The sequence below is a fragment of the Schistocerca serialis genome, chromosome 1 (assembly GCF_023864345.2).
Source record: "Schistocerca serialis cubense isolate TAMUIC-IGC-003099 chromosome 1, iqSchSeri2.2, whole genome shotgun sequence".
In the NCBI taxonomy this organism is placed as follows: Eukaryota; Metazoa; Arthropoda; class Insecta; order Orthoptera; family Acrididae; genus Schistocerca; species Schistocerca serialis.
In genome coordinates this window covers 527,358,193-527,383,352 of record NC_064638.1, presented here as the reverse complement: position 1 = coordinate 527,383,352, position 25,160 = coordinate 527,358,193, and the positions used below count along the sequence as shown (strand labels likewise).

General features: G+C 43.1%; 1 protein-coding gene and 1 pseudogene across 8 annotated transcripts in view; both read right to left on the bottom strand.

The window, feature by feature from the left end:
• The window catches only part of LOC126474800 (AF4/FMR2 family member lilli-like), a 488,119-nt gene that overhangs the window by 375,111 nt on the left and 87,848 nt on the right, over window positions 1–25,160 (bottom strand). For 6 of the 8 annotated variants that reach the window (XM_050102283.1, XM_050102307.1, XM_050102275.1 and 3 more), the window contains exon 2: window positions 3,786–3,815. The exons of the other annotated variants lie outside the window; for them this stretch is intronic. In XM_050102283.1, coding sequence (XP_049958240.1) covers window positions 3,786–3,815 — 30 coding nt within the window. The remainder of the gene's footprint in view (window positions 1–3,785; window positions 3,816–25,160) is intronic. 8 annotated transcript variants of the gene reach the window in all.
• LOC126427598 (5S ribosomal RNA) lies at window positions 17,106–17,223 on the bottom strand (annotated as a pseudogene).

Genomic DNA, 25,160 nt, shown 5'->3' with positions numbered 1-25,160 from the left:
AATTTCAACTTGATACGTCCGCTCGTTCGTGAGAGAAAGAAGTTCTTAACAGACAGACAGTCGGGCAACAAATGACAAATTAAATACTTTTTCGTGTGATTTAAGTACAAATTAAAAATTTTCGGATTTTTTTCATTTAGTTGTACTGTAAAACCTTGATTCTAGCTAAATTTCATGAGTCTAGGTCAACGGGAAGTATCTCATAAGTTTTGATGAGTGATTATGCGAGTATCAAAATATGTGACATAAAAGGCAGCATAATTTGGTTGCATTGAGTTCGAAGCTCAACATTTATTACACTGTCAAGTGCCTAGAGACCTTACTACGATATATAGATTTTAACTTGGTACGTCTACCCAATCCTCATGAAAAGGGAACACAGTGTCAGATAAGAAACGGCAAAAATATTTTCGTGTGATATAATTACAAATTAAAGCGTGAAATCTTGCTTGTAGTCAAACTTCAGTATTAAAGGCCAGCGGGAAATACTCTTCAGATTTTCATAAGTGAGTTTGCGAGTATCAACATGTGTAACATAAATTGGCCGTATCTTTTAACTGCATTGACTCAGAAGCTTCAGTTTTCTGCATCGTTAAGGGACCGTAGATATTAGTATGTTCCATAAAGTTCAAGGTGATAAATCTACCCGTTCTTGAGAAAACTGGTTTTTAACAGCCAGACATACAGACAGGCAGGCAGCAACAAAGTGATTCTATAATAAGGGTTCCGTTTTTATCGACTGACGAAGAGAACTCTAAAATCAGGACAATGTCGAGTTATGTAAGTACAATGTCTTTCTTACTTCAGCTCTGCACCACTTACAAAATTCGGAGGAACTCTGTCGATGACTAGGTCATTAAAGGTAATCACGGCTTGGGGAAGGAAATCATCTATGTGCTTTTCATACCAACCATTTGCCACAAGCTATTTAGCGACATCTTTTTTTCACATCTTATCCATCTGTCACATCTGTTTTCGATTGTCCCAGACAAAAATTAAAATTTCGCGTATCCGTATGTATGTATGTGTGTGAAACGTGTTTTGCGTGTCTGTAGTAGAGGAATCTTTGTGATTTAGGGACAACAATACAAGTGTATGGCCGCTAAAATTAGGTATGCGAGATCCCATTGTCTAATCACCGAGTTACCTCGCTCAGTGTAGCGACATAGAGATGCAGTATCCAGTCTAGCTGTACAAGAGGACGTTGATGACTCCATTTTGTGGCAAACAGCCTAGGTGGAGCAATGCTTATGACACTCGACTCTTGTTCAGGATGAGTGCGTTCAAATCCCCGCAAGGTCATCCAGATGTCCTGCTTCAGTGACTTTCTTAAAGTACTACATGTAAATGCTGGGCTGGTTCCTTAAATAGATCTCGAGCGCCATCTCGCACACATTTCATAATGGTGTGATTGTATGATGTTCTTTTTCTCAGAATGGCCGATATTCTGACCTCTAGATAGACGTACGTATTTTCCTGACACACACTGCATATGATTGCGTGACTATTTCCCACAATTTTACTTTCCCTAAATTAGATACTCTTTTTACCACAGATTTAATTCAACAGCTAAGTTAGTTGACTATGTGTCTCTCCTGGAACAAAGAACCACAGTGATTCTGTACGACTTCTTGATTAAAGAAGAACTTACTCATTTACTACTCACGAGAAATTTAATGTTAAGTTAAAGTTAGTCCTTTGTATCGTAAATCTATGCAAAATACTGAAAAATGACATTTCCGAGTAATATAAAATTTCATCTTTTATCATTGGCGTACCTTTCGTCTCTGTGGTATTGTCACCCCCTTCTATTTCAGTTTTCTTTTTTCCATATAGCTTGTTAATCTTGCCTCACTGTTTCTCGCTCTCTCTCTGCCTAGTCGACTTCCTGTCCATGCTGTTTCCTTAGCCACTGTTTTCAGACATTCCTATTACATTTTACTACTTCGGCAAGGACGTAATTACGAAATTGCTTAACATTAATAAGACAGACATATCTTAAATTCCATGTATGCATTGCTATACATACTATTATATTATTATTAAACTGGTCAGGCATCATTCAAACCGGAAGATTTACTGTCTGAGGAAAATATGGTTAGAAGCAAGAGAAGGCCTGAAGATCCTAATATTGCCAGGTGAAATAAGTTCATAAAATAAATAAATAAATAAATATTCTTGTAAATGAGAAATGACGACCAACAGCATCGCCAGGAGTTCACTTCTTTCGTCATCACTCCTCTGACTGGTTCGATGCGGCCCACTACGACTTGTTGTCTTGCGCCAACCTACTAACATCAGAGTAACACTTGAATCCGGAGTCCTCAATTATATGTCGGGTGTATTCCAAACTCTCTCTTTCCCTACAATTTTTGACCTCTACGGCTCCCGCTAGTACCGTGGAAGTTATTCCCTGATGCCTCAACATTTGTCCTATCATCCTGTCCATTCTTCCTGTCCGTGTTTTCCGCGTATTCCTTTCCTCGTCGAATCTACACAGGACTTTCCTTATTTATTTTATCAATCGACTTAATTCAGCATCCATTTGTGTCACAGCGTCTCAAACGCTTCCATTGTCTTACTTTCCGATTTTCGTACCTTGCATAATTTACCCCCATAAACTGCTACGCTCCAGACGTTTGAGTACATTCTTATAAATCTCTTCCTCAGACTAAGGTTTATGTGCGATAAAATAGACTGCTGCCATCTTTTCCCGTGCTAGTCTGTCTTTTTGTCCTCTTAATCTGTCATGCGTTAGCCGGCCAGTGTGGCCGAGCGGTTCTAGGCGCTTCAGTCTGGAACCGCGCGACCGCTACGGTCGCAGGTTCTAATCCTGCCTCAGGCATGGATGTGTGTGATGTCTTTAGGTTAGTTAGGTTTAAGTAGTTCTAAGTTCTAGGGGACTCATGACCTCAGATGTTAAGTCCCATAGTGCTCAGAGCCATTTGAACCATTTGTCATGCGTTACTTTGTTTCCTTCACGTACATGCATCGTATTTGTCGTCAGAAGTTTTGATCTAAGAGGGCTAGATTATGAACCACGACAGCAGGTTCATCGTTTATTAACAAAGTGGCGCTGATCACCCCGGAGACTGCCGCCAACCACAGCCGGTTAATCTGCGACACCGGCTCCCGGCACAGTGTTGCTCGACATGTCACGACACGACATCAAGCGTCGACAGATACCATTGTACAGTGAGTAAATGAAAAGCGTTGATCAGCTCACTGACTAGTGTGTTGTTCTTCCTCCTCTGACATTCACTTTCTTGAATGTAGATACGTCAAGAATCCCGTTATGCCGCAAGAGTGGAAAAATCAAAATTCTTGACAGCACTTTGACAGCGTTTGAGTCCATTGAATGAGTATGTCTATGTGTCCACAGACGAAACATCGTTAATAGTTTTCTCGGTCTAAATGTCATCGTCTGCTAGTGTTTGTTGTCAGCCTATAATGCAATAAACGTTGTCTTACAGAAACTACGCAGTTGTTTAATAGCTCCGACAGCAGAGAAATTCGATCATGTTAAGGCGACGCTTCTGTTAAATAAGTTTATCAGCTTCCTTATTTTTAAAAAATATAACGTTTTTATCTTCTCCGTACCCAAGTACACTTGGCAGATACAAACCTACAACGCTAATTATTGTCTACATGATATTCAGCTCTAAGAACAAAAATCCCTCCCAACATCTGTTTATCGTTCTAATAAATACGATGTAGAAGGTAAAGCAATTTTATTTACCACTCGGTGTAAAGTATATTACCGTACTCGATAAGCGTTCACTTACATCTGGTAAAGCAGCCGCGTAGGATTCGTCCTGAAAGAGAGAACGAATCAGCATGAGAACGAATCAGCATGAGGTCTCCAAGAACGAACGTATACAATGCAACTTTAAATATACAAAATATAATACTCATTCTTTACAATATTCTACTAGCGAAGGCGTTTTGTAATGCATGTTGTGAGAAATCACACGCATATTTCATATGTTATAAAGACGCAAATAATGAATTTATATTAAAGATGTGTCGTTTATATTTAATTTATAAAGCTACTAGAATACAGTTGATCTTTAAAAAATATTTGTCTGTCTAGATAGAAGGGGACATTATTCCATATAGAAACTACGAGCACTTGGTATGTGGCGATAGTGCGAAATTTAGGACATCCAGTTTACCGTTAGGAGCCCTGCAACGTGTGAAGCATAGAGATAAACGATCAATCATAATTGTACTATTTACGAGGCAAAACAAGGACTGGAGACTTTCCTCAACAAAAGTGCAAAAAAAATCCAAGAGGCGACCTGTGGAACCCAAGGATTCTCTAAGATTGATGACTCTGCCGTAAAACTAACGAGAGAAAAGAACTTACATAAACTGCGTGGCATTCCTTCTTCATGGAGCCGATTGTTAAGGTTACGTTTTATTGGTATTTACTTGCGGTTTCTCCACATAATGCGTTAAATATTTTCACAACGCTCATACAGTCCCATAAGCGACATGTCTATAAATTTTGTGTTGAATTGCAACTCGGTCTATATTTAGTACTGCACTCGCACGAGTTAGTCTCTCGCGTATTCATTGAAAATGTACGGCCTGTTGTAACATTCTAGCCAGATTTTTCTTTAAATCTAACGTTCCTTACGGCAGTTCTGCAAGTCGTTTCTGATTAAACTCTTGCTGCTACTACAGGCAGCAAGTACTTCTTCGAGTTAAGGATAGGTATTTTTTCATTTGAATTAATCTAAATCTAAAACCGATAAGATAGAAATAAGAATCCTGGAGATCATTTCAGAGGTGGAAATGTGTTTTCCGCCATCATTACGCAGCTGCCATTTTATCATCTGTGGTACTACCTGCACACCTACCGCGCTAGATGTAGCGCTAATGCAGTCAGTAAATTCTGAAAGAGTGAAAAACAATCTTACAGGAAATTAAGGCAATGTTGAGTGTTTATGGAAAAAGTTCAAGGCAATCGTAAAATGCGTTTTAGACAGGTACGTGCCGATTAAAACTGTGAGGGACGGGAAAAACCCACCGTGGTACAACAACAAAGTTAGGAAGCTACTGCGAAAGCAAAGAGAGCTCCACTCCAAGTTTAAACGCAGCCAAACCCTCTCAGACAAACAGAAGCTAAACGATGTCAAAGTTAGCGTAAGGAGGGCTATGCGTGAAGCGTTCATTGAATTCGAAAGTAAAATTCTATGTACCGACTTGACAGAAAATCCTAGGAAGTTCTGGTCTTACGTTAAATCAGTAAGTGGCTCGAAACAGCATATCCAGACACTACGGGATGATGATGGCATTGAAACAGAGGATGACACGCGTAAAGCTGAAATACTAAACACCTTTTTCCAAAGCTGTTTCACAGAGGAAGACCGCACTGCAGTTCCTTCTCTAAATCCTCGCACAAACGAAAAAATGGCTGACATCGAAATAAGTGTCCAAGGAATAGAAAAGCAACTGGAATCACTCAATAGAGGAAAGTCCACTGGACCTGACGGGATACCAATTCGATTCTACACAGAGTACGCGAAAGAACTTGCCCCCCTTCTAATAGCCGTGTACCGCAAGTCTCTAGAGGAACGGAGGGTTCCAAATGATTGGAAAAGAGCACAGATAGTCCCAGTCTTCAAGAAGGGTCGTCGAGCAGATGCGCAAAACTATAGACCTATATCTCTTACGTCGATCTCTTGTAGAATTTTAGAACATGTTTTTTGCTCGCGTATCATGTCATTTCTGGAAACCCAGAATCTACTATGTACGAATCAACATGGATTCCGGAAACAGCGATCGTGTGAGACCCAACTCGCCTTATTTGTTCATGAGACCCAGAAAATATTAGATACAGGCTCCCAGGTAGATGCTATTTTTCTTGACTTCCGGAAGGCGTTCGATACAGTTCCGCACTGTCGCCTGATAAACAAAGTAAGAGCCTACGGAATATCAGACCAGCTGTGTGGCTGGATTGAAGAGTTTTTAGCAAACAGAACACAGCATGTTGTTATCAATGGAGAGACGTCTACAGACGTTAAAGTAACCTCTGGCGTGCCACAGGGGACTGTTATGGGACCATTGCTTTTCACAATATATATAAATGACTTAGTAGATAGTGTCGGAAGTTCCATGCGGCTTTTCGCGGATGATGCTGTAGTATACAGAGAAGTTGCTGCATTAGAAAATTGTAGCGAAATACAGGAAGATCTGCAGCAGATAGGCACTTGGTGCAGGGAGTGGCAACTGACCCTTAACATAGACAAATGTAATGTATTGCGAATACATAGAAAGAAGGATCCTTTATTGTATGATTATATGATAGCGGAACAAACACTGGTAGCAGTTACTTCTGTAAAATATCTGGGAGTATGCGTACGGAACGATTTGAAGTGGAATGATCATATAAAACTAATTGTTGGTAAGGCGGGTACCAGGTTGAGATTCATTGGGAGAGTGCTTAGAAAATGTAGTCCATCAACAAAGGAGGTGGCTTACAAAACACTCGTTCGACCTATACTTGAGTATTGCTCATCAGTGTGGGATCCGTACCAGGTCGGGTTGACGGAGGAGATAGAGAAGATCCAAAGAAGAGCGGCGCGTTTCGTCACTGGGTTATTTGGTAACCGTGATAGCGTTACGGAGATGTTTAATAAACTCAAGTGGCAGACTCTGCAAGAGAGGCGCTCTGCATCGCGGTGTAGCTTGCTCGCCAGGTTTCGAGAGGGTGCGTTTCTGGATGAGGTATCGAATATATTGCTTCCCCCTACTTATACTTCCCGAGGAGATCACGAATGTAAAATTAGAGAGATTAGAGCGCGCACGGAGGCTTTCAGACAGTCGTTCTTCCCGCGAACCATACGCGACTGGAACAGGAAAGGGAGGTAATGACAGTGGCACGTAAAGTGCCCTCCGCCACACACCGTTGGGTGGCTTGCGGAGTATCAATGTAGATGTAGATGTAGATGTCATGACAAAGCGGTATCGATTGGTAATATGATGTTACACTGACGATCACACTGCATAATTTGCATACAATATACTGGTGTTTAGAGTGTCGCTCTCAAGATTTTTCTGCAGGACCAACACCACCTTTAAAAACTAAGCAGATCGATAAAGGCTTCAGTACGTAACTTTTGTCCACAATGTAGTGCACCTATTTCGTGGGCTATCGTTGGGCATGTGAAAAAATGAAGTAGACTGCTCTCATTACAGTGAAGTAATGCTACTGTTTATTGTAGCAGTTTGGTTATTATGAAGCAGGTTATCATAACTATCTGGCACACACGATGAAAGTCTGTTATTCTGTAATGTTGTCTTCAAAAAGCGGCAAAAAGAACTGCCGTATAATGGAAAGAACTGAAATTGCTGATGTTTTGGGATACGTTTTGCGGTACGGCGTGTAATCTGGCAAGAAGCTCCAGAAACTGTGCATACTAGGCATCACATTAACCTGGCCTGCGAAATATCTTCAAACTTTTATAAAAGAGTAATAATGCCACTGGGAAAGAAAGCAGGTGTTGATAGGTGTGAATGTTATTATCAATTTAATTAGTCATGCTTGCAAAATACTGATAAGAATAATTTTTAGAGAGCTAGAAGAACTAGTAGAAGCCAATCAGGGGGAAAATCAGTTTGAAATCCGGAGAAATGTAGGAACACACGAGACAATACTGACCCTGAAAGGCACACCTGCGTTTACAGTATTTATAGATTTAGAGAAAAATTTATACACTGTTGACTGGAATACAATCCTTGAAATTCTGAAGGTAGCAGAAGTAAGCGGAAGGTTATTTACAAAAAAATGGCTCTGAGCACTATGGGACTCAACTGCTGAGGTCGGTCCCCTAGAACTTAGAACTAGTTAAACCTAACTAACCTAAGGACATCACAAACATCCATGCCCGAGGCAGGATTCGAACCTGCGACCGTAGCGGTCTTGTGGTTCCAGACTGCAGCGCCTTTAACCGCACGGCCACTTCGGCCGGCTGGTTATTTACAACTTGAACAGAAACCAGTTGGCAGTTATAAGAGCCGAAGAACATGAAAGGGAAACAATGGTTGAGAAGGGAGTGAGACAGGGTTGTAGCCTATCCCCGATGTTATTCAGTCCGTGCATTCTGCAAAAAGTGAAGCAAATCAAAGAAAATTTTAGAATGGAATTGAAGTTCTGCGAGAAGAAATAAAAAAAGTTGACCGATGACATATTAATTGTACAAGAGATGGCAAAGGACCTGGAAGACTATTTAAACGTACTGGATAGTGCCTTTGAAAAAGTTTATAAAAGGAACATCCATAAAAGTAAAACAAAGCTAATGTATTCAAATTACATCGGGCAATAGTGATTGAATTGGTTTAGGTTATAGCAGTATATGAGTTTTCTTGCTTGGACGGCAAAATAAATGATGGCATATAAAATGTATAAAATGTAGACTGGCAATGACAAGAAAAGCGTTCCTGAGGAAGACCAATTTGTTAACATCGATATAAATGTAAGTGTTAAGAAGTATTTTTTCTTACTGAGTATACCCTTGTACAGAAATTAAGCGTGAACGCTAAATAGGTCAGGCAAAAAGAGAATGGAAGCTTTCAAAATGCGGTGCTATGGAATAATGCTAAATACTGGCTTGGTAGATATTGTAACTAACGAGGAACTACTGAATAGACATGAGGAGAAAAGAAATTTGTGGACCGAGTTGACTAAAAGAAAGGATCGGTTGATAGGACACATTCTGAGACATCAAGGAATCACAAATTTATTATTAAAGGGAAGTGTGAGAGGCTAATGGATGAGTAGAGTAGGCAGATCTAATAGATGTAGGTTTCAGTAATTTAGGGTTGATGAGCTTTCACAGGAGCGATGTGAATGAAGAGCTGCATCAGTATTTTGACTGAAAACCACAAAAACAATAACAGCCGGTAAGTTGCACACATAGAAGGAGAATCGTTCACTCGGGAGTGCAGCGTGCGCGTTTCAGAAATTTCCTGACAGGTTAAGTCCGTGCGACTGCATTTTGGAACTCCCTTTGGCAGACGACGCTCTGACCGACTGCCCTATTCATAGCCAGCAGCGCTCGTGCAGTCTTGATCTCGCAGTTAATTTCAAAGTGTCTATCAACATCGGAGGTGTATACAGGGACTTAAGAAAGTCAGTTACGCATGCTGCCCCACGCTAAGACCGTTGCATAACAAGTGTGGCCCGTTGTCCTGGTTTCCTTCAGACATTGTTCAGCCGCGGTAGGGATAACAGGTGCAAAACAGTCTGCGAAGTAAGTGCCCCGGCAACTGGATACGTGCTCCACAGATGAAATTCGCGATACAGTACAATTCATGTGGATAGAGCCTCTAAACTGTACACGGATTCAGTGTGAAATTCTAGCGGTGTGTGGACCAAATGCAATGTCGCACATCATCGAGGAACTGAACGAGAAGTAGAACCATCTGATCGTGGTTTACAACGTCTTGGTGAATACGCTGAAGAACAGTATCTTGAAGTATACTGCAACATTCAATAAAAATTGCTTGGTCTGTCATATTAACGTGCAAACTACCATTTGAAGTTCCCTCGTAGGTTTCTGACTGGAAATGGAGGTGCTCGATAGAGCTGCCAACGTGCATATAAAGTATCCCTAAACATTGCCAACGGACGATTTCTGATTCAGCTTTTACCTGTATCGCAATAGCTACATACAGACTCGACATAATGCTTGCAGTATTTTTGAAAAGACGTCTATTCCTCGCTAAGAAATCCATATACAGGGATGCATATAGACTCGTACTTGAAAACGTTTTCTAGATACACGTCTTTAGTATGCTTTGCATTCCTCTACATAGTGCATAGCATAGCATAAGTCTGCCAACAGAAGCTACGCTCCGAGTGAGCCTCAGTCCCTGTAATATTATTCTTGTGGACCGTACTAGATACACGATGAAGGAACTAGATCTTTTACACAGTCTACCAGTAATACCAATTCCTTAAATTGTCTTAACTTTTTTATTTTCCTTGTGTGGGATCCACTGTTACATAAAACTTTTTAAAACACATCATTGGCGCCTTGAATTGGCGACTTTACTTTTATTGTCGCCTTGGATTGGCGACATTACTTATAAAATATGCGCCTGCAACTTCGGTCCTTAGCCAAGGTGGAAATACAATGTCAGGCAGCAGACTCGTTTACCAGTGCAGATTACAGCTGTTTCTCCTCAACAATTTCTTTTGTACCATACACGAACTCGTTAATGTAACTAACTATCGAACAAGTATGTACCTCAGGAGAACAGAGCTCTAAAGAAAAGACAGATACAGCAATCTACATGTCTACATCTGTACTCCGTAAACTACATTAGAATGTGTGGCGGAGTGTACGACTATCGTACACCCTCCTCCCCTCCCCCTCCCCCCAACGACTCCTTCCCCGTACCATTCGAGAATGGTGGGTGGGAAAAATCTCCGTACGAACTCCAATTTTTCTGATTTTTTTCTGTTTTGGTCATTTCGTGAGACGTAAGCAGGAGAAAGTTATATTTTGTCTCGTTCTTCTTGGAACTTATGCTCTCGGGATTTCAACAGTAAATCTCTCCATGAAGCACAATGTCTGTCTGTCACCGTCTACGTATGGAGTATGTGGAGCAACTCCGTAAAGCTCTGGAGCCGACTAAATGATGTCCTGACGAAAAGATCGGTAGGTTTTTGTTAGATCTTTTGTACCTGATCTCTTATTCCATCTTGATAAGTTGAAAGGTGGCTACACTGAGCCACAGCGCCAGAGATTGCGCCAAAGGGTATTATTCAGCCGCCTCCACTGGCAGTGCTTGGGGAGAACTCGTAGTAGTCAGTGCTTGTTGAGATGTGCTAGTGAAAAGTGCTTGTAGAGAACTAGTAGCAGGCAGTGCTTGCTGAGATGTGATACTGAAAAGTTCTTGTTGAGATGTGGTAGTGGTGAGTCGGTGTGGAGATATATTGTAATGATTAGAGTGCTTTTCGTCAATATATGAAGGTAAAGAAAAAAAATTTTTTCCTTTTCTTTTTATTATCTCAATGTCTTAAATAATGTGTCATTACAGGTTCAGTCAACAAAGCATCTGGCTTGTGTTCTTGTATTAGAGTGTAATTCTGGGTTTCTTGCGCAATTATAGTATTTCTACTTTTTTTTTATCACGTCAGTATAAATGATATTTAAAATTTCTTGTCTTATTGAAGAAGAACCGTGCCAGATGTGTACGTTGAGTCATACTTCCACACACAGAACAGTTATACTTGTGCTTTCGTTTCGTAGGGTTTATAGTTGCTGGGGACTTAACTAATTAATTGTATTAACGGAAATTTTCATTTCATTCTTTGTTGTTGTTCTATGCAGTCAGATTGCGTAATAATACTAGTCAGGGCCAACCGTTTACGAGACACAGCGTAATCGGATGTACAGCTACAAAAAAATTTAAATTATTTTCATTTATTCAAATAAGCCCCCATGCAAAGTGTCACAGACTGAGGAGCTATATTGAATAAGTGTTTTGTTAGCCATTTCTTTTGTGGATGAATTCCTTAGGATTCTTCCAATGAATCTCAGAGTGGCACATACTCTGTTTTATGTCCACACGACACTTTAGGTCGCTCCGGATGGTTATTCCTAGATTTTTATAGGTGTCTTGTTTAAAGCGCTTTATTGTCAATAGTTTATTCGGACAGTAGTGCATACCTTCGCATATTTGTGCGTAATATGTTACATTTGTATACGTTCGGAGTCTCCTTGCACGAATCGTCCCCCTCAGGAGGTCTCCCTGTATTTCGCTACAGTCATCCGTTATGCAAGCTCCCTATAGATAACGGCATCGTACGCGAACAGCCTCAAGTTACATATTAGATCACAAACACGTTTTGAACAGTTACAGCCCAATAACACTCGTCTGGAATACTCCTGAAATTACCTTTATATCCCCCCATGAACCATGGACCTTGCCGTTGGTGGGGAGGCTTGCGTGCCTCAACGATACAGATAGCCGTACCGTAGGTGCAACCACAACGGAGGGGTATCTGTTGAGAGGCCAGACAAACGTGTGGTTCCTGAAGAGGGGCAGCAGCCTTTTCAGTAGTTGCAGGGGCAACAGTCTGGATGATTGACTGATCTGGCCTTGTAACACTAACCAAAACGGCTTTGCTGTTGTGGTACTGCGAACAGCTGAAAGCAAGGGGAAACTACGGCCGTAATTTTTCCCGAGGGCATGCAGCTTTACTGTATGGTTAAATGATGATGGCGTCGTCTTGGGTAAAATATTCCGGAGGTAAAACAGTCCCCCATTCGGATCTCCGGGCGGGGACTACTCAAGAGGACGTCGTTATCAGGACAAAGAAAACTGGCGTTCTACGGATCGGAGTGTGGAATGACAGATCCCTTAATAGGGCAGGTAGGTTAGAAAATTTAAAAAGGGAAATGGATAGGGTAAAGTAAGATATAGTGGGAATTAGTGAAGTTCGGTGGCAGGAGGAACAAGACTTCTGGTCAGGTGAATACAGGGTTATAAATACAAAATCAAATAGTGGTAATGCAGGAGTAGGTTTAATAATGAATAAAAAAATTGGAGTGCGGGTAAGCTATTACAAACAGCATAGTGAACGTATTATAGTGGCCAAGATAGACACGAAGCCCATGCCTACTACAGTAGTACAAGTTTATATGCCAACTAGATCTGCAGATGACGAAGAAATTGAAGAAATGTATGATGAGATAAAAGAAATTATTCAGGTAGTGAAGGGAGACGAAAATTTAATAGTCATGGGTGACTGGAATTCGACAGTAGGAAAAAGGAGAGAAGGAAACATAGTAGGTGAATATGGATTGGGGCTAAGAAATGAAAGAGGAAGCCGTCTGTTAGAATTTTGAGCAGAGCATAACTTAATAATAGCTAACACTTGGTTCAAGAATCATAAAAGAAGGTTGTATACATGGAAGAATACTAAAAGGTATCAGATTATATAATGGTAAGACAGAGGTTTAGGAACCAGGTTTTAAATTGTAGGACATTTCCAGGGGCAGATGTGGACTCTGACCACAATCTATTGGTTATGAACTGTAGATTAAAACTGAAGAAATTGCAAAAAGGTGGGAATTTAAGGAGATGGGACCTGGATAAACTGACTAAACCAGAGGTTGTACAGAGTTTCAGGGACAGCATAAGGGAACAATTGACAGGAATGGGGGAAAGAAATACAGTAGAAGAAGAATGGGTAGCTCTGAGGGATGAAGTAGTGAAGGCAGCTGAGGATCAAGTAGGTAAAAAGGCGATGGCTAGTAGAAATCCTTGGGTAACAGAAGAAATATTGAATTTAATTGATGAAAGGAGAAAATATAAAAACGCAGTAAATGAAGCAGGCAAAAAGGAATACAAACGTCTCAAAAATGAGATCGACAGGAAGTGCAAAATGGCTAAGCAGGCATGGCTAAAGGACAAATGTAAGGATGTAGAGGCTTATCTCACAAGGGGTAAGATAGATACTGCCTACAGGTAAATTAAAAGAGACCTTTGGAGAAAGAGAGCCACTTCATGAATATCAAGAGCTCAGATGGAAACCCAGTTCTAAGCAAAGAGGGGAAAGCAGAAAGGTGTAAGGAGTATACAGAGGGTCTATACAAGGGCGATGTACTTGAGGACAATATTATGGAAATGGAAGAGGCTGTAGATGAAGATGAAATGGGAGATACGTTACTGCGTGAAGAGTTTGATAGAGCACTGAAAGACCTGAGTCGAAACAAGGCCCCGGGAGTAGACAACATTCCATTAGAACTACTGGCGGCCTTGGGAGAGCCAGTCCTGACAAAACTCTACCGTCTGGTGAGCAAGATGTACGAGACAGGCGAAATACCCTCAGACTTCAAGAAGAATATAATAATTCCAGTCCCAAAGAAAGCAGGTGTTGACAGATGTGAAAATTACCGAACTATCAGTTTAATAAGTCACAGCTGCAAAATACTAACGCGAATTATTTACAGACGAATGGAAAAACTGGTAGGAACCGACCTCGAGGAAGATCAGTTTGGATTCCGTAGAAATGTTGGAACACGTGAGGCAACACTGACCTTACGACTTATCTTAGAAGAAAGATTAAGGAAAGGCAAACCTACGTTTCTAGCATTTGTAGACTTAGAGAAAGCTTTTGACAATGTTAACTGGAACACTCTCTTTCAAATTCTAAAGGTGGCACGGGTAAAATACAGGGAGCGAAAGGCTATTTATAATTTGTACAGAAACCAGATGGCAGTTATAAGAGTCGAGGGGCATGAAAGGGAAGCAGTGGTTGGGAAGGGAGTGAGACAGGGTGTTAGCCTCTCCCCGATGTTATTCAATCTGTATATTGAGCAAGCAGTAAAGGAAACAAAAGAAAAATTTGGAGTAGGTATTAAAATCCAGGGAGAAGAAATAAAAACTTTGAGGTTCGCCGATGACATTGTAATTCTGTCAGAGACAGCAAAGGACTTGGAAGAGCAGTTGAACGGAATGGACAGTGTCTTGAAAGGAGGGTATAAGATGAACATCAATAAAAGCAAAACGAGGATAATGGAATGTAGTCGAATTAAGTCGGGTGATGTTGAGGGAATTAGATTAGGAAATGAGACACTTAAAGTAGTAAAGGAGTTTTGCTATTTGGGGAGCAAAATAACTGATGATGGTCGAAGTAGAGAGGATATAAAATGTAGACTGGGAATGGCAAGGAAAGCGTTTCTGAAGAAGAGAAATTTGTTAACATCGAGTATAGATTTAAATGTCAGGAAGTCGTTTCTGAAAGTATTTGTATGGAGTGTAGCCATGTATGGAAGTGAAACATGGACAATAAATAGTTTGGACAAGAAGAGAATAGAAGCTTTCGAAATGTGGTGCTACAGAAGAATGTTGAAGATTAGGTGGGTAGATCACGTAACTAATGAGGAGGTATTGAATAGGATTGTGGCACAACTTGACTAGAAGAAGGGATCGGTTGGTAGGACATGTCCTGAGGCCTCAAGGGATCACAAATTTAGCATTGGAGGGCAGCGTGGAAGGTAAAAATCGTAGAGGGAGACCAAGATATGAATACACTAAGCAGATTCAGAAGGATGTAGGTTGCAGTAGGTACTGAGAGATGAAGGAGCTTGCACAGGATAGATTAGCATGGAGAGCTGCATCAAACCAGTCCCAGGACCGAAGACCACAACAACAACAACATCTGTAGATTTTGTTCCGTTAAGAACTTGCTGAGTTGTGTCCGCTAGGAAGTCCTGGATCCAGTCACAAATCTGGTTCGATACACAGTGGGCTCGTATTTTGTTCAGCAAACGAGACTGAGGAACGGGGCACGAACGAGGGCGCCTTTGTCAACAGCGTGCTGGACCCCATACGAGAACAGAGCGAGACGAATTTCTCAAGATCTCTGTTTGTGGAGTAGGAGGAAGAGATTAGTGTTTACTGTCCCGTCGACAACGAGGTCATCAGAGATGGAGCACGAGCTCGGGCTAGCGAAGGATGGGGAAGGGAATCGGCCGTGCCTCTTCAAAGGAACCAACCCGGCATTTGCCCGAAACGATTTAGGTAAATCACGGAAAACCTAAATCAGGTTTGCCGGAGACAGGTTTGAACAGTCGTCCACACGAATGCGAGTGTAGTGCGCTAAATTTCTGTAATCCATGCTGATTTTTATAGAGTAGACTTTTTTTCGGTTTGTGGGGCCCTCAACTGCTCGGTTATCAGCGCCCGTACAAATTCCCAACCGTTGCTCAGTCCAATCTCGCCACTTTCGTGAATGATGATGAAATGATGAGGACAACACAAACACCCAGTCATCTCGAGGCAGGTGAAAATCCCTGACCCCGCCGGGAATCGAACCCAGGACCCCGTGCTCGGGATGCGAGAACGCGACCGCGAGACGACGAGCTGCGGACGAGTAGATTTTCTTTCCCCAAAAAAGGCAACGCGTCAGCGTAAAATGATGTACCATAACTTTACAAAAGACTGACGTCAACGGTATAGACCTATAAGTATGTGTACCCGTCAGGCCATCCTTCTTAAAAACGAAAATGACCTGCGCTGTCTTCCAATAGGAAGCTACTCTTCGTTGCTCCAGTGACGTCCAGTAAACTACTGCTAAAAGGGGAGCATACGTCCGGCCACCGAACTGCATTTCAATAATATATGACCAACGTACGTTTTGCATGCAACCCTGATACGTTAATCACATTAATAGGATATCCTAATCGAAGCTACAACATCCAATGCAGCAGACTGTCATACAATAAATTACATACACACGTGTATGTGTTTTTCACATATCATCCAAAACTACTGCATAGATTTGAACTAAACTTGGTGCATATGCTGCTTACTGTCTGGGAAGAAGTATTGTAGTGGTACGTACCACCTAGCCCACATAGGGATGCGGCACGGCTGAGCATAGAGAGGGGGGAAGGGGAGGTGGCTTGTGTTGGGTTGATTTGGGGGACGAGACCAAACACCGAGGTCATCGGTCTCATGGAGTTAGGGAAGGAAGTCGGCCGTGCCCTTTCAAAGGAACCATCCCGGCATTTGCCTGGAGTGATTTAGGGAAATCATGGAAAATCTAAATCAGGATGGCCGGGCGCGGGATTGAACCGTCGCTCTCCCGAAGGCGAGTCCAATGTGGGGAGGTGGACAGAGAGAGGGGAAGGAGGGTACGGACAGAGAGAATAGCAGAGAAAAGGGACAAAGAATAGGAGGAGGAAGAGACAGAGAATGGGAGGGAGAGGGGAGACAGGCAGAGTGAGGGGGAGGAAGAGATGGATAGAGATGGGGAGGAGAAGGAGATGGAAAGAGAGAGAGGGTGAAAGAGAGAGGTGGAGATGGACAGAAAGAGAGGGGTTGAGAAGATGTGAGTATTGTATGTGCCGTGTGCACTGTGAGTAATAGCATAACACTCAGCCTTCAGGCCACAAGTGGCCCACCGGGACCATCCGACCGCCGTGTCATCCTCAGTTGAGGATGTGGATAGGAGGAGCGTGTGGTCAGCACACCACTCTCCCGGTCGTTATGATGGTTTTCTTTGACCGGAGCCGCTACTATTCGGTCGAGTAGCTCATCAATTGGCATCACGAGGCTGAGTGCACCCCGAAAAATGGCAACAGCGAATGGCGGCCCGGATGGTCACCCTTCCAAGTGCTGGCCACGCCCGACAGCGCTTAACTTCGGTGATCTGACGGGAACCGGTGTATCCACTGCGGCAAGGCCGTTGCCTACTGTGAGTAATAGGACAGTAAATAAATAAACGTGGTGGTTTTTATTTCCGAATGGCGGTATAACCAGTGGGATGTAGCAGTATTAGTGACATAGTTTTTTTTGTCTCAGTCACGAAGTATTTTTATTAACGTGGGAGTAGTTTCAATGAGATACCCCGTCAAGCCATGAAGTTTCGAGACTTGATTAGTAAAAAAAGTCGTCCCCCCAACTTGAGTATAACGCACAGAACGTTCACACAATCATGTGTAACTGTCCTCCTTTGGGATGTTGTTCGTCTCACACGTCACATTATCTCGAACGTCGATTACGTCGTCCAAACGTTGACTTTTCATGTGAATTTCTGCACTCTGTCGTAGGTTTGTATTGATAGTACCATATCTTATCACCCGTGATGATTTTTTTCCCATAAAAGAATTGTTCGGGTTTGGAATTTCAATCAAGTCGCAGCAGGTGTCCACGTGAATTTATTTTTAATCAGATGTCAAGGTTTGCGGGACAAACTTTGCACGCATTTTCCTCTTTTTCAAAACATTTTGGAGCATGTCTTCAGCACATGATTTAGAGGTGTTGCTTCATTGCAGTTCGTCACACAACAAAGTTGACACACTACATCCTGTTCACAAACGGTTAGTGAAGTGCCCATCTGTTGTTTACAGAGTGCAAGCTGCTAGTTACTGGCCTAATGCTGACTGATGTCGCTTATGCGTCAGGAATAAATCAGTCTCGGAACTTTTTGGACGGATCGTGTACGCACCATTGTAAGACTGGGCTACTAATAGCACGCCACTGTGAATGCAAGAGGCTGAGGTGTTGTTGCAGTGCATGTCGCAGGGCGGCGTTTTTGGTCTCGCCCGGGCGGACGAGCTCGAGGTGCGGCGGGCGAGAAGTGCGGCCAGGCGAGACGGAGGCGCGACAGCAGCGCCACACCCACACCTAGCGGCCCAGCCGAGCGACACGGCTCCGGCCAGCGAGCGAAAGTCACAACACAGCCGAGCACAGCACACTTTCTCCCGCGACTGCCGTGCCTTACCGGCCCTCTTCTCTGTCCTCTTCTGCTCTGACCGCAGGGACTCTCGTACTGCACTGTAATCTACAGCAACAATTTACCCATTTTACTGGTTGTTAAGCTCCGTGGCTGCAAATCGTATTACTTTAAGAAATACATCAACCAGCCACTTTATTATGTATTATTTTTTTTTTCACTCATCTTCCACTCATCTTCAGTTGGAGTAAAACAAAATAAAATATCGTCTGCATTTTGGATGCTACATCTGACCTGTACAAAATAACAGTTTTGTTCATCTATTACGCTTTGCGAGTAGTGTATCCATACATAGTATAAAAATGGATGTAAGTATCTGTGAGTGAGTGAGTGAGTGTGTGTGTGTGTGTGTGTGTGTGTGTGTGTATGTTTCCTTAACCACTGGAACAATTTCAACCAAACTTGGTGCGCATATATCTTAGTGTCAGGCAGAACCACCTACCTATCAAAGATGTGGAGTGGAGATGAAAAAGAAGCGTAGCCCGCGATGCGTCAACTGTCAGTCTTTATTCATCCGGTATTTGAGAAAGAGAGCACTTAGAGACTTGCAACAAACTTCAGACACAATTTCAAACCTGTAAGAAATTTCTTTCTGCCGACAACCCATAAAAATGATGAAAGGAAAGATGTTTATCGCTTACTACTTTTCCGCTGTTCATGCAATAAAGGCACCACATTAGGCATGACGTTATAATGTGTCACTTCTTTACTAAAAACCGTATTCGCGACTCATTTTAGAGACAGTATGCATATACACCACTGAATGTAGCTGCAAAATTACATCATTGTTCAACATGTGGCTCAGAAGATGTGATGTCATAAACTATGAGAAGCATAAAAATTGCCGCATCAGGCATGACTTTTAAATTTATTACGTCTTTGCTACTAACTCTGTTCTCAATCAGTTTCGCAGATAACATCTACATACTCCGCTGGATGTACAACAATATTATATCTTTGTACGACACACTGTTCAGGGGATATGGCGTCTTGAATATTAAGAACAAGGCCAGATGCTGCATGGCACGGGCGTTGAAGCACAGCTATAAATAAATAACAGGGCAGCGCGGGTTTTTTCCGCTAGTTTACTATAAATTATTCTTTAGATGCACTTAATTTCTATTTTCCTTGTTGTTCCTCCTATGTTCCGTATTTGTAAGCCTGGCGTAAACCATTTTTCTTTGTGTGATGCATAACAATAGCACACATTCATCATATCGCCGACTGACGTGTTGTTCTGAAAGTACTGTTGAAGTCAGTTGCGTAAATTCATTAAATATTTTGTTTTAAGCTTGTGAATGATTAAAAAGTAAAACTTTAACTTGCAAGCAGACTGTAACTTTGTCTGTAGAAATAATTTTATGATGTAAACAAGTATGTCAGTCGGCAAAATGGTGAATAACGCGCTCTTGTTGTGCATCATACAAAGATGGAGTGCTATTCCATGCTTTTAAATGCGGAAAATAGCTGCAACAACAAACAAAATAGAAAGTAAGTGCATCTAACGATTAATGCATTGTAAATATACAACTCGCAAAGTGCAGCAGTTAAACAAAACTGTTATTTTGTACCAGGCAGCTGTAGCATCCAAAGTGCAGTGGATGTTTCTAACTATGTGGTAACTGAGGAGGTGAATATGGTTCTGCGCCAATTGACGATGGGCGAAAGTCCGAAACGTGTAGTGGTACAAATACAAGTAAATAAAAGGTGGATGGTTGCTGCATATAATCAAATAATTTAATCTAGAAGCCCCACTGACGAACTGCTGCATTAAGCCTCCCACCAACACGTCATGAAGTGAAGAAAGTAGTAATCAAAAATACGATGTTATGACTATCGTGCTAGGCGCAACGACGCAATATGCCCACTGTATGGAACCGTGAAGTTATGTAAAAAATGGTTCAAATGGCTCTAAGCACTATGGGACTCAACATCTGAGGTCATCAGTCCCCTAGACTTAGAACTACTTAAACCTAATTAACCGAAGGACATAACACACATCCATGCCCGAGGCAGGATTCGAACCTGCGACCGCAGCAGCAGCGCGGTTCCGGACTGAAGCGCCTAGAACCGCTCGGCCACAGCGGCCGCCGAAGTTATGTAACTGCCAAACTATTTTACAGGACACAGCGCTTGCGGAAAAGCAGATATGAAAAGGGCGCATATTTGACATTAGTGGACGTGTGATGTTGCAACGGGGCCATCTTGATAAAGCACATTGGTCGCCTTGGAGCCCCGCAAATTGTGTAGAACTGGTATCAGGCGCTCATGTGACCACTGCTGACGTAACTATGGGAGTGAACGTATGTACGGAACTAGCTTAGTAAGATGAGTAAATGCGGAAATGTGACAAAATGTCAGGAAGGAGCTATCTTGCCCATGACCACACTGTGAATGAAGTTGCCCGATTTGCTGGTAGACCAGTGCGGAGTGCCCAACTTGTCCACAAGGAATGGTGTCCCAACTGACATACACCCGTGACGAATGTCATTCCTTGTCAGTGACAAAAGGAAATGCTGCTATCCGTGAATGCATGTCTGTCTCTACCAGTTTCCGAGCGCACGTTGTGGAAGGAACTGCATGAAATTGACGCTTGGAGGAGGGTACTTCGTTAAAGGCCATTGCTCACAGTAACACATGAAAAACATGAAGCAGAAACTGAACAGCAGCTAAGTGGGGGCTTGTAAAGTAGTCCGATTGCTGCTGTCAATATTACTCTCTGTTCTCTCATAATTTCTTACCTACTTTCCACTTCACTTCACTGATCCCCAACATATCTAGATTCAATCTTTCTATTTCCCTCTTCAAATTATCTAGCTTCCCTACCATGTTGAAACTTATCACTTTCTACGTTCCCCTCTTGAATGTTGCCCTCTCGTCCGTTGTTCAAAATTTCTCTCGTCGTCACCTTGGCAGATCCCTCCCGTGGCGGGAATGAATCCGGAAACTTTTGTCAGTGGACTTTTTCACTTCACTTAAAGTCTACAGACCGCTACGGCCCCAGGTTCGACTCCTGCCTCGGGCATGGATGTGTGAGATGTCCTTAGGTTAGTTAGGTTTAAGTAGTTCTAAGTTATAGGGAACTGATGACCTCATAAGTTAAGTCCCATTGTGCTCAGAGCCATTTGAACTTAAAGTCTACATGTCTTGTCAAATGGTTCAAATGGCTCTAAGCACTATGGGACTTAACATCTGAGGTCATCAGTCCCCTAGACTTAGAACTATTTAAATCCGATTAACCTAAGGACATCACACAAATTCATGCGCTAGGCAGGATTCGAACCTGTGACCGCAGCAGCAGCGCGGTTCCGGACTGAAGCGACTAGAACAGCTCGGCCATAGCGGCCGGCACATGTCTTGTCGATAAACGTTGTGTATAATAAATGCAGTCATTTCTATTGCCTTCTGTTTCCTCTTGCCGTTGACCTTCGCTATTTTTTCCACCTGTTACGGACCGTTTCCCGACGTCATGAGCAACAAGTTATCCTTAAACTTCCTCTGCTCCTCCGCCCTCTTTGACAAGGCCGTTGGCAGAACAAAGGTCACTGCTTGTACCGGGAAATCTTCGATCACCACTGGTGATGATTTTTATTCAAAATTTAAGCAGTGGCTGAGTTCGAACCCGAGACCCAGGAAGATCAGTTAATCATCAAAGAAGCTACCCCTAAACCAAGGATCTTTGCTTTATTTCGTGCTTTCGGAAAGGTAAAGGCAACTGAGAGTCCGTTCTGATGTTTCATTTGATAATGAAAGATTGACTTAAGAAAAATCGAGACACGTTTCCCGCATTCGTCGACGTAGAAGCAGCATTAGACAATGTAAAATGGTGCAAGATGTTTGAAATTCTCAGAAAAAGTAGGTGTAAGCTATAGTGATGGACTGGTAAACTGCAATATGTCGCCTTCCCCCCATCCAAAAAAAATTGAGATTTGGTGAGAGTTTACCAAAGCCCTCCCTCCCAAGCCGCTATTTTGAGCTCACGTAATTAATAGACGTACGCTAACCAGTATTTCTTCCAAATATGTCACGGAGCGGCTGACGGTACAGCATCAAAAGCGTACACATTTTCTAATGTCGACTGAATGGGCACACCAAACTTGAACTATAGATAAACAATTTTCCGAAGGAAACATACGTGAGAAAGAGGCGGTGTTAAATCAACCACGCACACAACGACATTTGCCGCTCACAGAATATCCCTTTTATCAACCGAATACAGCGCTTTTTCCCGCGCTGCCACAGAAGCAGCAGTCAGCGCCAAACAGAAGCACAGAGGACCAACCTGCCGGCCCTGACACGGCTGGCTGCGACGGCGCGTGGAGGCTCGCGGCAGCGTAAGCGACCCGGGCGCCGCTACGAAGAACGGCCCGGACAGCTCCGGCTGGTAGCCGTCACCCATGCTGCACACAACGGCGGCCGGTGCTCTGCTGTCGCCACGGCACGGCGGACGTCGCGGCAGCAGGAAGCGCGATAAGCTACCGCCCGCTCTGGTACTTTTTTTTTTCTAACACAACGCGCTGCGCATGCGTGCCACGGATTCATTCCGAGACATTTCGGGAACCCGTGCACGACACCTCTTAAGGTGGCGCAGCGGTAAGACTGGACAACGCGCAGATCCAACGAGGCAGAGAGGGGAGACAGGCCATGGAGGTCTCGATCCCCAGTAAGATTTTCAATAGAATTGTTTATATCTGATAAAAAGGTTGTGTCTCCCCTTCACCTGTATAACGGTTTGAACTTCGCTAGAGGCACTTTCAATAAGATGTCTGAATGTCTGAAGAGGAATGGCAGCCCAGTCTTCCCCAAGAACCGAAACCAGAGACAGTAATGATGTTGGACGCTGAGGTCAGGAGCAAAGTTGACGTTCTAACTCATTCCAAAGGTGTTCCTTTGAGTTCAGGTCGTGGCTCTGGGCAGGCCTGTCCATTCCAGGAACCTTACTGCCCAGAAAGCATTGTCTTCAAGAGATGCTGCTCTATGTCATACGACTCTGAACTGGTCCTCTATTGTACGCAATACCATAGAATGTGTTCATATCTCTGTGCATTTAGCGCTTTCTTAAGCTTAATAAAGGGACCGTAACCTAACGACGACAATCACCATGCTACAACAGTACCTCCTCCGTACTTCACTGCCGGCACAACACATGATGGCAGGTAACGGACTCCAGGCATTCGCCAAACCTAAACCGTTGCATCCGATTGTCACTATTAACAGTTATGCTATTTTTGAAATAGTAAACAGTTCACTTACTTTTTTACATGTGATTCGTTTCCATTTCATTGGTCGTTATGTGACAGACAGTGAATCCCAGCCAAGGGGAATTTTTTAAAAACTAATCAAGAAAGTTTAGGGAACCTTTATTACTGATAGACTGAGCAACAGATCTCGTTCCTCCGTCTCGTATCTAGTATGGACCATCAGAATAAGATCAGAGAGAGTGGACTGTTTCAGACAATCACTTTTCGTTTGCTCCATGCACGAATGGAACAAAAACAGAGAGTAGCTACTACTAGTAAGTGTTATCCTGTGCAATGCACTGTATGGAGGAATACGGAATATATCGGATAAACGAGCGTCCATTCTCAGAAAACTTCCGTTATTCACTTGTTCCACTTGCCCTCAAGTCTCTTCGTAAATTTTCACACGTCTGTCTTTCTCTCTTCCTATAACTCTCCTCTATCCGTCTACTCATTTTCTTTGTGCGAGCGCAAGGTCAGCCATAGAGCCGGATTACAGCTGCCGTACATATCCGCCACTTTTGCACCTCGCCGATTTCAAACGAATTTGCGCAATATCACCTCGCTGTCTGCAGACAACCGTAAATTTATTGAACACTATTATTGCCCGGTATTATTGACAGTGTAGGAACTGCTTAGACGTATAGTCGCCAGCTCAGAACAGCTGATGGTTGCGACGGCGTCGCACCGGCGCCAAGTGCGGCTCGCGTGACGGAGTATTTACCGCCTGCGCCTGCCGCTGCTCCGCGCCCCATATTCAGTTACCGCAGTAGCTACAGCAGCCGCACTCACACGCGCACGGCAGGAAGTATTCGTCTGGAGCTCACTGCACCGTCGCCGCGAAGCTGGCTTACCCTACCCTACACGCACCACTCCGTCGTGTGCTGAGTGTGTCCGCACCCTAAGGCGTGCTCTTTGGATAGGCAGTCCCCCAGGCTAGCCCTCATTTCCCTCCCCACAATCCTGCTCCATCCCCAGGCACATTAAGCAAGCTGATATTATTCTGCTGACGTAGCCAATCTGTTGCAGATATTCTAAGTAGTTCTTCTGAAGTACGGCTCTCCAGAAGGGTAAACAAACCTACTAATTCCCCTGGAACTCATAGCTGTATTCACCAAAGACACCACTCGGAAGGCGTGATCTAATCGTCTGGCATATACCAGAGGAAAGTCTCGGAACAAGCAAACAATTGGCTGGATTGTAGCCGAGAGCTGATCGACGTCGCCCCTCCATTCCGAACCCCACATACGATCCGCCACCGCCCAGCCCCTAAGAAACTGGTATATGCATGGGTATTCAAATACAGAGGTATGTGAACAGGCAGAATACGGCGCTTCGGTCGGCAACGCCTATATAAGACAACAAGCGTCTGGCGCTGTTGTTAGATCGGTTACTGCTGCTGCAATGGCAGGTGATCAAGATTTAAGTGAGTGTGAACATGCTGTTATAGTCGGCGCACGAGCGATGGGACACAGCATCTCCGAGGTAACGATGAAATGGGGATTTTCCCAAACGACCATTTCACGAGTGTACTGTGAATATCAGGCATCCAGTAAAACATCAAATCACCGACATTGCTGCAGCCGGAAAAATATTCTGCGAGAACGGGGCCAACGACGACTTAAGAGAATCGTTCAAAGCGACAGAAGGGC